This window comes from Mastigoproctus giganteus, chromosome 9 (assembly GCF_048544385.1).
Source record: "Mastigoproctus giganteus isolate SK-2022 chromosome 9, ASM4854438v1, whole genome shotgun sequence".
NCBI classification, from domain to species: domain Eukaryota; kingdom Metazoa; phylum Arthropoda; class Arachnida; order Uropygi; family Thelyphonidae; genus Mastigoproctus; species Mastigoproctus giganteus.
In genome coordinates this window covers 148,859,593-148,874,324 of record NC_143583.1, presented here as the reverse complement: position 1 = coordinate 148,874,324, position 14,732 = coordinate 148,859,593, and the positions used below count along the sequence as shown (strand labels likewise).

The 14,732-nt window shown below is 36.1% G+C and overlaps 1 protein-coding gene across 9 annotated transcripts in view; it reads left to right on the top strand.

Moving 5' to 3' along the window:
- Positions 1-14,732, top strand: part of Gyf (GIGYF family protein Gyf) — a 915,224-nt gene that overhangs the window by 302,749 nt on the left and 597,743 nt on the right. For all 9 annotated transcript variants that reach the window (XM_090381591.1, XM_090381590.1, XM_090381592.1 and 6 more), the window contains one exon: positions 9,670-10,125. In XM_090381591.1, coding sequence (XP_090237717.1) covers positions 9,670-10,125 — 456 coding nt within the window. The remainder of the gene's footprint in view (positions 1-9,669; positions 10,126-14,732) is intronic.

The following is a 14,732-nucleotide window of genomic DNA, read 5'->3' as shown; positions in this document are numbered from 1 at the left end:
AATCAATAATAAATGGTAGAGAAAAGATGCACAAATGTCAGTTAAAAATATTTAATATTGAAATATTTGTACATATAAAATATTCTGCATTACATACGTATATAATCATGTGGTAATTACTTAAGTATCAAAATTAAACTTAAAATTCCAATTAAAATCATGAATTTAATTGATCTAAATTAATTTTAATTGATGAATTTAATCATTAAAAATGTGTCGATTTTGGATTGAACTTTGGCCCTCTTCTAAATAAACTAAAGGGGTATTAATTTTAAATCCCCCGCAGCGTTATCACCCAACAATAAAGTCACCTGAACCTTCTCCGCTCTGAAACCTGGCATGTTTTTTCTTCTTTCAATGTGAAACTTCTTTTAGGCATTCGTTTACCGGAAACTTTGCTCTAGAGACTAAACATGGGTTTCACCGGTTGATGAAAGTCATCTACCACCTACTAATGACTCGAATGAGTACAATGAACAATTGTACAGAGAAATAGAGTGGGCTAGTAAATTGGAATGTCTTATAATGGGGGATTTTAACTTCCCAGATATTGACTGGAACTTGTCGGTTGGTCACTCACACACTAGTCAGACTTTTGTGGATTTATTGGATGATTATTTTCTGCAGCAGCATGTTCGAGAGGCAACCAGAGAAAGTAATACTCTTGATCTGGTTATCAGCAGTGATCATTTGTGTATTAAGAATTTGCAGATAAAGGAACCACTAGGTGGCAGTGATCACAGTGTACTGATGTGGGATTTACTTAAAGATTTAATTATCATCAGTGGTAAAGGAAAGGGTTTTTGCTTCCGTAAAGGTGAGTACAGTGCTCTCCGACAGTTTTTAAATTCTGTACAGTGGGATCAACTGACGATGTTACCAACAGTAAATTCTAAGTGGAAAGCGTTCAAGGAATTAATCATAGAATCTACTAAAAGTTTCATACCTATTAAGAAATATTGTTCAAGGTTTAGGCCTAAATGGTTATCTAATGAACTAATGAGACTCGTAATAGAGAAGAAAAATGCATGGGATGCATATAAATTATCAAGCGACTCAGAAGCCTATGGCAGATATAAGCTAGTCTGTAATCAGGTGACAAAGGAGGTTAGGCAGGCGAAGGCAGATTACGAGAAATCCTTGGCAAAAGATGCTAAGAAAAACAGCAAGGATTTCTTTTCTTATATAAACTCTAAAAGGAAGGGGATGAATCTGATTGATCCACTTGACATCGATGGTTCTACTGTTGATGATCCTGCTCAGATAGCAAACAAACTAAATGAGTATTTTGCATTTACATTCACACATGAGGAATTATTAAAGTTTGAAAATGGCAGAAGGTTATCAAATTGTATCAGGATACTTAATGATTTTGGAAAAACTCAAAGCAAAGTGGAGGAGAAATTGAAGTTAAACATAAGAAAAGCACCTGAGGTGGATGGGATCTATCCAGTTATATTAAAGGAGGTGGCAAAGCAACTAAGCAGACCCTTAGCCATAATTATGAGAGCGTCCTTGGACTCAGGGGAGGTTTCCACGTACTGGAGATGTGCAAATGCATCCCCAATTCACAAAGGGGGATCGAAGGGTGACACGAGTAATTGCAGACCAGTTAGTTTAACTTTTGTTCCGGGTAAAATAATGGAGTCACTGGTTAAAGATGCATTGCAGGATTATCTAGACAAGACTGCAGCAATAATTCAGACACAGCATGGGTTTGTTAAGGGAAAGTCTTGTCTGACAAATTTGATAGGATATTATGATGTGGTTACAAAGGAACTGGATGCAAAAAATAATTTTGATATCATATATTTGGATTTCAGGAAAGCTTTTGACACTGTTGCGCATGGAAGACTATTGTACAAATTGGAGCAGAATGGTATTAAGGGTAAGTTGCTACAATGGATAAAAGGATGGTTAAGTGGGAGAAGACAGAGGGTGGTAATCAATGGGTGCTGCTCTTCGTGGATTAATGTTATTAGTGGAGTCCCACAGGGTTCGGTGTTATGTCCACTGTTGTTTTGTATATTTATCAATGATATTGATGAAGGTATATCAGGCTTAATGTTGAAGTTTGCAGATGATACAAAGGTTGGCATTGTTGTTAATGACAGTAATGGCAGTGTGCTACTGAAACAGGATGTAGATAATTTGGGCAGATGGGATAAGAAGTGGCAACTGAAGTTTAACCTTGACAAATGCAAAGTACTGCATATGGGTAGAAGTAACCCCAGAGAAACGTACCAGCCGTGTGGTACTACACTTAAGGTGGTAGAAAATGAAAAAGACCTGGGAGTAATTGTGCAGTCAGATATGAAGTTTTCTGAGCAATGCAGACAGGCTGCCAGGGCAGGTCATGGGGTTTTGTCAGTGATATATAGGAATTTTGCTAGCAGGGAAAAGAGGTGATTATTCCTCTGTATAAGGCAATGGTCAGGCCACGCCTTGAGTACTGCGTACAGGTCTGGAGGCCTGATTTTAGGAAGGATGTAGATTTACTTGAGCGTGTACAGAGAAGGGCAACAAGATTGGTGAGGAGAATGAAGGGATCCTCTTATCAAGAGAGGCTTAAGTTCTGCAAATTGCAGTGGCTGGAGACTAGGCACCTGCGCGGTGATCTGATTGAGGTATATAAGGCCTTGAATGGGTTGAGCACACTGAATTCTGATGGGATCCTTCTACTTGTTCAGATTACGAACCTAAGGGGGCATAAATTCAAATTAAGAAAAGAAAGATGTAGAATAGATGTGCGGAAATTTGCCTTTAGCCAGCGGGTGGTTAATTGCTGGAACAAACTTCCATCTGTCGTTGTGGAAGTTGATAGGTTGAATAAATTTAAGGAGGAACTGGACAGAAATTTGGAGGCAATGGTGCGATTTTTTTTTTTTTTTTTTTTTTGGCTGATGGTGCATAAGTGCATACACTTGCTTTCTTGCATCGCATGCCACTACTACTGATATGAGATTTACTTAAAGATGTAACTATCATCAGGGGTAAAGGGAAGGCTTTTTGCTTTCGTAAAGGTGATTACAGTGGTCTCAGAGATTTTTTCGGTTCTATAAAGTGGGACCAACTGATGATGTTACCAACAGCAAATTTTAAATGGGAAGCATTCAAGGAAGTGATCTTGGAAGCTACTATTCTTTTTGTTCCAACTAAGAAATACTGCTCCAAATGGATGTCAGATGAACTATTGAGACTTGTGGCAGAGAAGAAAAATGCATGCGAAGGCAGATTAGGAAAAATCTTTGGCCAAGGATACAAAGGAACATATCAAAGATTTCTTTACTTATATAAACTCTAAAAGGAAGGGGATGAACCATGTTGGTCCACCTGATATCAGTTGTTTGACTGTAGATGATCATTTTCAGATAGCTGCTGAACTAAATAAGTATTTTGCATCTCCATTCACAGATGAGGAGTTATTCAAGCAGGAGAGGGCCAGAAGTTTATCAAAAATCAACAGAGAGTTAAATGATTTTGTAATAGTTGAGAGCAAAGTGGAGGAGAAATTGAAGTTAAACATTAGAAAGGCACCTGGGGTGGATGGGATCTATCCAGTTATATTAAAGGAGGCAAAAAAGGAAGTAAGCAAACCCTTAATTATATCATATACCATAATTGTAAGCACATCCTTGGATTCGGGGGAAGTCCTCTTGTACTCGAAATGTGCAAATGTATCTCCAATTCACAAAGGGGGATTCAAAGGGTGATACAAGTAATAACAGACCTGTTAGTTTGACTTCTGTTCCAGGGAATATAATGGAGTCACTGGTCAAAGAAGCATTGCAGGATCATTTAGACAAAACTGTGGCAATAATTCACACACAGCATGGGTTTGTCAAGGGGAAGTCTTCTCTGACCAATTTGATTGAATACTATATTTTAGTCGCAAAGGAACTCAATGCAAAAAATAATTTTTATATCGAATAGATTTCAGGAAAGCTTTTGATACTGTTGCACATGGAAGACTACTGTATAAATTGGAGCAGAATGGAATTAAGGGCAAGTTGCGACAATGGATAAAAGGATCGTTGTGGGGGAGAAGACAGAGTGATGGTCATTGGCTACTGCTCTGTGGCCTAATGTTATTATTAGTGACCCTCAGTGTTTGTTTTTGGGCCCATTCTTGTTTTGTATATTTATCAGTGATATTGATGAAGGTGTATCAAGCTTAATGTCAAAGTTTGCAGATGATACCAGGGTTTGCAGCGTTGTTAATAATAGTAATGACAGTATGCTGCTGCAACAGGATCAGGAAAAGTTGGGTAGATGGCTGAGAAGTGGCAACTGAAGTTTAACATTGACAAATGCAAAGTACAGCACGCCCCCGCTATAACGCGGTTCACTTTACGGTGATTCGCTATAATGCTCTTCTTATATTATAACCCGTATCAGACTATAACGCTGTCACAGATCACTATTACGCTCTTTTACAGATTACATTTTTGGCATGTTTAACGAAATCGTTTCATTTGATGAAGTTGATAGCTTGAAAATGAATAGCAAAACAGCATTAAAACGTTTCCCACGCCGACTTGAGAAATTTTCCCACGCTCAGTGAAATTTTCTCACACGCTAATTTAATTGCTGTACAATGACTTGTTATGTATTCCGAGATCAACATTTTAAAAAATGATCAAGTATATTGCTTGTAATATTTGCGTTATATGCATTTATCCGAAGTCTAGTCATCACTCAGTACAGTATTAGACATCGTACGTAACGGACAGTTTACTTGATCATTGTATCTTAATTAATGCAACCAATGCAGTTACATTTTTGAAAAGTTAATAATGGCTGATAAGAATGAAAAAGCAATGTCTGGGCGCAGTACGAAGATTATAAATGTAAGAAAGAGACTGAATTTGAAAATTAAACTAAACGTTTTGAAGCGCATCGATTCCCGTCAACGACAAGCGGATGTGTGCCATAATTTAGGACTGCCGACCGGGCTAGCTGGGTAGGTAAAGTGCCTGCCTTGCAACCCAAAGGTCGCGGGTTCGATTCCCGCCTCGGGCTGGATATCACGATGGTGCCGAACCAACCAGTTGGTTGGATATCCCGGCCACAATACACGAAGGAAGCAAGAAAAAACTGGTTCCTTCATGTATTGATCACATTATACGAAATAAATAAATAGATAAAATTTAGGACTTGCAAGTTTAACTGTAAGAACAGTTATAAAAAAATAAAGAATTACTTTTAGCAGCAGGATAGATAGCTGTTCTACTGCAAGCAACTAGGGCTAAGACGGCTGTTAGGATCGAAATGGAAAGACTTTAACTAATTTTATTGAAGATAATATCCAATGCAGAATTCAGTTAAGTTAAATATTATTAAAAAAAAAAAAAAAAAAAAGAGAGATTAGCCAATGTGATGATCTGAAGAAAACACTTAAAAAAACAAAAAAAATAAATGTGGAACCATTTAAAACTAGTAGGGCTGGTTGAATAGATTTAGAATCCAGGGAGAAGCCGCAAGTGCATATTAAGGAGCCGAAACTTTCAAAAAAGAACTTGTTAAAATTATTGAAGAGGGGTATTGTGTATTATACTTCTCAACAAGTTTTTAACATAGATAAAGCAGGACTTTTGTGGAAACGAATGCCTAAAAGAAGTTTCATATTGAAAGAAGAAAAAAACATGCCAGATTTCAAAGCGGTGAAGGATCGGTTGACTTTTATGTTGGGTGGTAACGCTGTGGGGGATTTAAAATTAATACCCCTATTAGTTTATTTGGAAGAGGGCCAAATTTTAACCCAAAATCGACATATTTTCTTGATTATATTCATCAATTAAATTAAATCAATTTAGATCAATTAAATTCATAATTTTAATTGGAATTTTAAGTTTAATTTTGATACGTAAGTAGTTACCACATAATTATATGTGTATGTAATGCAGAATATTTTATATGTACAAATATTCGAATATTAAATATTTTTACCGACATTTGTGCATCTTTTCACTACCATTTATTATTGATTAGGAAATATCCTATGGCACCGACTGCAGCTCACAAATACATATGTTAACTTGTGGGAATGTGGCGCTCACTTAGCGCTCTGTTTTTTCGGAACGAATTATCAGCGTTAAGCAGTGGTCACCTGTACTGCATATGGGTAGCAGAAACCCCAGAGAAATGTACTAACTATGTGGTGTTACACTGAGGTTAGTGAAGAACAAAAGAGACCTTGTGGTAATTGTGCTGTCAAATATGAAGTTTTCTGAGCAGTGCAGACAGGCTGCCAGAGTAGGTCATGGGGTCTTCTCAATGATATACAGGAATTTTGCGAGCAGGGATAAAGACCTGATTATCCCCTTGTATAAGGGAATGGTCAGGCAACACCTTGAGTACTGTGTACAGGTCTGGAAGTCTCATTTTAGGAAGGATGTAGAGTTTCTAGAATGAGTACAGAGAAGGGTAACAAGGTTGGTGAGAGGAACAAAGGGTGCTCTGACTTAATTTTTGCAGATTACAGTGTCTGGAGACTAGGCACCTGCGAGTTGATCTGATTGAGGTGTATAAAGCCTTGAATGGTTTGAGCATGCTCAGTGCTGATGGGCTTCTTCCTCTTGCTCAGAATAATCACCCGAGAGGGCATAAATTCAAATTGAGGAAAGGCAGTTGAAGGATAGATGTGTGGAAGTTTCTTTAGCCAGTGGGTCGTTGATTGGTGGAACAGACTTTTTCTGTGGAAGTTGATACCGAAATAAATTTAAGGCTGAGCTTTACAGGTGTTTGGAACATACGGAGGGGTGAAATGGGAGCTGTTTTTTTGGCTGATGCTGCATATGCCTGCTTTCTTGCATCGTATGCCTCTACTAATGCTAATGTATAGTTGCACATTTTTGAAATTTTTTGATATTGTTGTTCTGGTTTCAAAACAGTCATTATTGTGAATTATCGCAAAACAAACCTTTGTAAATCGAGGTTTGCCTGCATTTCCACAGTTTCCAAGATGCATGTGGATGTAATGAATTGTTTAATTTCACAGTGTTTATGTATGTGTAAAGTCATTTTGACATAGATGGGAAAGTTGGTGCCAATGCAAGGTGTCAAGTGGTTGGTAGTGTGAAGATCCAGCATTGATAGGAAAATCTTTGAACATCCTTCCCCATTCTCCAGACATGAGTTATTATCTTCCATATATTTATTTCAAAGATAGAAATACTTTGAGGTCATTGCTTTTATACAGCACTTCTGGTGAACTTCTGGTGTATAAAAGTCACTTCCTTACCATTCAAGAAAACTGAGCTGCTAATGGTATCAGATATTGCCTACATTTCAGATTTAGGTGTACAGGAGTTCAAGGTTACTTTTAATGAATATAGTTATTAAATACTTGTAAGTAAAACTAATAAATATTACTGACATTAACAAAATCATAAATTGATTTTGTTCTTAATAAAATGACTTATCTTACACCCTCTATATTCTTATGTGGTTCTTTTTTAAATGTTGTTAAAAATACATACACTGACAGTTCTTGTTTTACGAGTTCCCGGTTTCTGAGTTTTTTTCCTGAAGTATCAAGAAATTCGAAAATATGAACATTAATTGCAAAAAATGAATGTTAAACATTCATAAATACCGCATTCCAAACCACGTGTGTAGCTATACAATACACTGTACCCCCACTTTACGATATTAATCAGTTCCAGAGACACCATCGTATCGTAAAAATACTGTAAAGTGAACCCGATAACACATTGTTTTTTGGTAATTCATTTGAAGATCTCGAAAGTTGAAATATTTGCTGTATAACTAAGCTATTTATCTCTCTAAAATGTAATTTTTAAGGTCACGAGCGTGACCTCAAGGCCATATAAAAGGGCATGAGCGTGGTTTGTAAATTGTATTAGTTGCCAATTCAAATCATTAAAATGCACTACACTTTCATCATTATCATATGTTCCATTATAAGAATCAATTTTAAATGCCTTTGTGATATTTTCTAAAGCACATATCTGGAGGTCATGACCATAAAACAATAAAAACAATTTGCACTTTCTGGTTTATTGGGCTTTTCTGATACTTATTGCAAGCAATAAAGTATTTGAAGGCAAAGGCCTCATGCTACGAGGTAGAATTGTTATTTATTCTCAGTGGATACCACCACCCAGACGGCACCGTTTCAAAGCTTGTTGGCTTCTCTTCGATGGGTGAGCAGGTACCCTGGTGTTGCAATAGTGACAACCCAGTTAGGAAGTATAACTTCACAATATGAGAGATGCCTGATGGTGCATAGTGATATAGACTATAAAGTATTTAAGGGCAAAGGCCTCATGCTACGAGGTAGAATGGGTGGTTGTATCCTCCGAGAATAAATAACAATAGTCTTCTCCACTGGTAAAGTGTTATTTATTTGAGGTAGTACAATATCATGGCAACTCGTTGTGAAGGCAGTCGCAATATGAGATATAACCAAAACGATGCCAATTTAATTAATTAATTTAACTACTTTGGTAAATAGCTAGGTTAAAATGATGCATTTGCACTAACCTACATATTACTGCAAGCAATTATAAACGGGCAGTAAACTCGATCTTCTTGCATTTGCGAAAATACCAATAGCTGGAATTGTTTGGTTTTTTTATGTTATTATGGTGAAATGTGTTTCCCCTTTACTGAAATCTTCAATCGTATAAAAAAACAAATAAATTTTCAGAATCTTCTCTTCATTCCTTTTTTTAAAAGCTTCATAAACTTGTTACTCCATGCGAATTGTGTTAGTTGCAATTTGTGTGTGCTGTTAAAAAATGTTTATGCATGCAATCATGAAATTTATAAAGAGAAGAGAAGAGATTATTTGGAAACAAATGCCTCTAGAAGCATTTCTGAAGAAGGCTTCTCCTTGTGCAACAAACCACTAGTGGCGAGCCAATAAGGAGTGATTAACGAATGTGCATTTCGTCAATGATAATGAAGAGTAAACATTCTTTTAACATTTGTAAGTCATAAATAATTTCATTATTATTATAATTTGCTTGATTTTACAGGCTATATTTTAATTTCTTTGGATAAATAAATCATTGTTTAAACATAGGGGTTATGTTCATTGTTGAGAACATAACCCCTATTTTTAACATTGTCTATGGTAAATAAATTCCTGCTTTATGATCGCGCGCTAGGAAGGAATTAACTTGTAAAGTTGAGAACTACCTGTTCTTTAATCTTTTAATAATTTTTATCTTTTTAATAATTTTTGAAATAAGTTTTACTGTAATTTTATTTTTGTTATATAAAAAAATTTAGCAATAGAAGGAAGGTTTTACATATATTTAAATCTTCCTTGTATATAAAAAGAAACATTGACAGATATTCTTATAGAGTAAGGCTTTGTAGCCATATTGTGTATATTTGACTTTAAAGTATTATTTTTATTTAAATTATAAACAAGTATACATTGTTTATAATTTAAATAATGTAATGTAGTATAATGTAAATACAATTTAAAATGTTATAATATCCATTCCGGTATTTAATGCTACCACTTGATAATCAATAGGATAGAACGATGCAGTTATTAGTACTATTTTTTTCTTTGAATATAATACAAGAATAGATTTCTTTGTCTTCCTTAATTTTTTTTGAAATTGTTTTATGTGGTGGTCATTTCAGTAGTAATAATGTATGCAATTATTTTTCTGAACTTTAAAACAGATTAAGCTGAAAGAAGTTAATGAAAATAAACCTAGTCGAAATCCTTCACGGCAACTTTCTCAGAGTAAAGTGACTCCAGTTTCTTTACATGAAAAAGATGTTACTCAAGGAAAACTGGAAACACCAGTTGAAACTCAGTGTGATAGTGTACATAAACATGTAGAAAAGAAACATACTTCTGTAGAGGACAAAGCTACAAATTGTCACAATATTGGTGCTAGTGTTAAAGATCATGTTCCGGATCTTTCATTACAACATCAGCAGCAGCAACAACAACAACAACATCATCATCATCATCATATAGTTATTACATGTCAAGATAGTTCCAAAGATAGTGAAAGGACTAAAGTTAGAGAAGCAGTAAATGTGATAGGGGCTTCCAGTCCACCCGAAGATGATGCATTTGCCCATCTGAAAAAGGCAACAGAAAATATGATGGCAGAATGGACTGCAGAGGTATTTCTTTTCTAACTATTTTATATTAGAAACAGTAATTTTTTGAAAAGATTTTTAATAAAAAGGACTGGAACAAAAGGAATCTCACTTAAGTTGAGATGATTTGACTATAAAACAGATTTTAAAAAAATGCATTTGTGTGTGTTGTAATAATAATAAGGCTTTTCACTATATTTATAAGACCATTTCTTAGTGATTTCTGATAAAGTTAAGTGCAGCCATTATCAACCCACTGCAGGATGGAAGCCTCCTCAACAATTCATGCTGAGGGAAATGGACCATAATCTGCCACGCTGGTCCAGTGCGGGTTGGCAGATTGGCCGTATTCAGCAGTCAGGGGCTTGAACCCCGGTCTACTCAAAGAGCGTGTGCTACTGCACTCCCGCTCCTGCCCACTCGGCTACGGAGGCCATCGATACTGTTGTTTTAATTAAACATTACACAATCACTGCATATACATTAATGCAAGTGTGGAAAATACATTTTAATCCAATATTTTAAACATCCAAACAGCAGGATTGTACTAGATGGTACTGTAATCAAATGGTGATGATTAATATTGGGTAGTAATACCCAACTGAAACGAAGAACAACCATGATATGTAATGCAGGAACCTATGTAATAAATAAGCCTTTTATAAGACAAAATTTTAAATAGTTATAACAATTTAAAATAATTATGAACTATTGTTAATTACCATCTCTGGCATTTCATCTGTGATCAGCATCTATCAGTGCATAAGTAATTAGATTAATTACTATTTATTTCTGTATTACACAGGTTCGGTTATAAAAGCTTTGATAATAATTTTCTAAGTAATTTTATTTAATTTGCAGTATTAAGGAGGCAGAGATGGATTTTGCTTTATACTGTCATAACAGGACTGTTTGCCAGAAGATAGTAATTTTTAAGTTTAAAGAAGATCGTAATGCATATGCTTATCGGTTAGAGTTCTCTAAATTAGACCAATTGTAAGAATCCAAGTAGCTGCTAACATGAACACTAAATAAGTCAAATGCACCTCTGTATTGTGTGTGTGTGTGTGTGTGTGTGTGTGTGTGTGTGTGTGTGTGTGTGTGTGTGTGTGTTACACACAATATGAAGACTGAAACAGGTGTGAAAATATCATTCAAATTATGGACCAGATCCACACACAATGCATATTGTTGTATGCCACTAATTATTACGGCTTTTTCAGAGGTCAGTTACCAGATTGAAAGGAAAAGCAACAAAATGTCAATTCTCTGTTTCTGTAATAATTGGTATTACATAAACAGAGAACCAACAGTCTAAAGGCAGGTTAAGTTAGTTTAAGAATTATTTTAAATTTGGTCATGAAGTTAAATAGATAATGTTTAATTTTAAATTAAACCTTAAATATTTTTGCAGTGCATATTGGTTGTTGTTCCAACAGAAAATTAATACAAAAATTAGACGAAATATATTACATACTAGCAAAATGCATGTACAGCCATTCCTCGGTTTAAGTAATACTTGACTAACAGAAATTCGACTTTAAGAAAGGTTTTGCCGGCTGGTGCAAACTTAAAAAAATCGTGGAAACGTATTTTGCATTCCGTAGGAATAAATGGAAGTATTGTGAAAATATTGTAACGCGAACCCAGTAACACTGTTTTTTTTGGTAATTCATTCCAAGACCCCGAAAGTTGATATTTTTGCTATATAACTAAGCTATTTATCTCTCTAAAATGTCATTTTATAATGGAAATTGCACTACACTTTCATCGTTATCATATGTTCTGTTATAAGAATCAATTTTGAATGCCTTTATATTTTTGATATTTTTCTAAAACATTACTGGAGGTCACAACCATAAAACAGTAAAAACAATTTGCACCTTTTGGTTTATTGGGCTTTTCTTTTAGCGCAACCTATTATAAATGGGTAGTAAACTCGATCTTATTGCATTTGCGATAATACCGATAACTGGAATTCTGTGGGTTTTTACGTTACGATGTTATGGTGAAATGAGTTCCCCTTCACTTAAATCTTCAATCAAATAAAAAACATAAATAAAATTTCAGAAGCTTCTCTTCATTTCTATTTACTTATTACAATGGTGAAGGGAAAGGGACCAACGGAAAGTGCAAGTGGTGGCAGTTCAAAAAGGAACAATTAACTTAAATAAATTCTCAGTTCTTAGTAATATCTTAGTTATTGGCATGCATAGTTGCAATTAATTCAGAAGTATGAAGCAGAACAAAGTTTGTCATCTATTGAACGGAATTAGGTCTCGCTGCTTCAACAGCTAATACTGTTTTAAGGGACAGTGTGCTTATAAAAGAACACATTAAAGGATCAGCGCATTTAAGCAGTGATCACAAAACAGTGTTCAGGTGCTATATGGAAAAGCTACTAATAATATGGATGGAAAATCAGATTCAGAAGAAAGTGCCCCCCGAGTCCAATAGCCATTCAAGCAAAAGCAGGAAGTATTTATGAAGATATTAAGGATAAGTATGGTGAACCCCAAGCCAAGTTTGTGGCTAGCAATGGGTGGTTTAATAGGTTCAAGCATTGCGCTTGTTTCCAAAACATTAAAGAATGCAGTGAAGTCGCAAGTGCCGATTCTGCAGATGCAGAAAAATTTTGTGATGTGTTGGAGAAAACCCCTTCTAAATGTCCACAGCCCTCAACTTCCGCAATGGTGTGTTTATCAGCTGGAAAGTTAATTCTGGCAACGAATCTCGAAAGGTAAAATTTGCTGACGTTATGCCTGTCTCCTCTCTCTTTTTTGTAATTTTACAATTTTAAAATTTTTGTAATTTTGTACACTTTTGTAATTTTTCCTGTGCATGAGATAAAAAAAAATTGAATCAATAATTCTATTTACATGTTTGTCGAACATTTCTTTTTTGTTTCAATCAAATTAAATCAAATTTGCGAGTACTGCATAAGCATTTGGCATTAGCATTAGTAGAGGCATTTGATGCAAGAAAGCAAGCTTATGCAGCATCAGCCAAAAAAAAAAAAAAAAAAAAACCCACTTCCACTTCACCCCTCTGTTCGTTCAAAATACCTGTCCAGCTGAGCCTTAAACTTATTTAGGCTATCAACCTCCACCACAAGGGATGGAAGTCTGTTCCACCAACCAACCACCCGCTGGCTAAAGGCAAATTTCCGCACGTCTATCCTACATCTGTCTTTCCTCAATTTGAATTTATGCCCTCTCAGGTGATTTTTCTGAGCTAGAGGAAGAATCCCATCAGCATTGAGCATGCTTAAACCATTCAAGGCTTTATACACCTCTATCAGATCACCTCGCTGGTGCCTAGTCTCCAGACACTGTAATTTGCAAAACTTAAGCCTTTCTTCGTAAGAGCACCCCTTTGTTCCATTCACTAATCTTGTTGCCCTTCTCTGTACTCGTTCCAGCAGCTCTACATCCTTCTTGAAATGAGGCCTCCAGACCTGTATGCAGTACTCTAGGTGTGGCCTGACCATCGCCTTATACAATGGAATAATCACCTCCTTATCCCTGCTGGAAAAATTCCTGTATATCATTGACAATACTCCATGAGCTACTCTTGCAGCCCGTCTGCACTGCTCAGAGAACTTCATATCTGCCTGCACAACCACCCCCAAGTCCCTTTCATTCTCTACCACTGTCAGTGTAGTACCACAGAGTTGATACGTTGCTCTGGGGTTGCTGTTTCCCATGTGTAGTACTTTACATTTGTCAATGTTAAACTTCATTTGCCACCTCTCAGCCCATCTGCTCAACCTTTCCAGATCCTGTTGCAGCAGCATAGTGTCAGTAGTGTCCTTGACAACCCTGCCAACCTTTGTATCGTCTGCAAACTTGGACATTAAGCCCGATATACCATCATCAATATCATTTATAAATACAGAAAACAATAATGGACCCAACACTGAGCCCTGAGGGACTCCACTAATAACATTAGTCCACGATGAGCAGTGTCCATTGATTACCACTCTCTGTCTTCTCCCCCTCAACCACCCCTTTATCCATAGCAGCAATTTGCCTCCAATGTCACACTGCTCCAATTTGTGTAGCAGTCTTCCATGTGCAACAGTATCAAAAGCCTTTCTAAGATCCAAGTATATAATATCAAAGTTATTCCCTGCATCCAGTTCTTTTGTGACTGCATCATAGTATCCAATCAAGTTGGTCAGGCAAGACTTCCCCTTAACAAAACCATGCTGTGTCTGAGCTATAACTGAAGTCTTGTCTAAATGATTCTGCAGTGCTTCTTTAACCAGTGCCTCCATTAATTTTCCTGGAACAGAAGTTAAGCTCACAGGTCTATAATTACTTGTGTCAGCCTTTGATCCTCCTTTGTGAATTGGGGTCACATTTGCACATTTCCAGTCTATGGGTACCTCCCCTGAGTCCAAGGAAGCTCTCATAATTATGGCTAAGGGTTTGCTTACTTCCTTTGCTGCCTCCTTTAATATAACTGGATAAATCCCATCCACTACATTTAGGATTTAGGGATATTCTGACTTACATAAAATTCTGACATACATAGTTCCGCAGAACGCAGCCCTTATGTAAGTCGGGGAGTAGCTGTATTTTCTTTGCGAAAGAAAATGAAATAAGTTTACAATATATAAGTGGTAA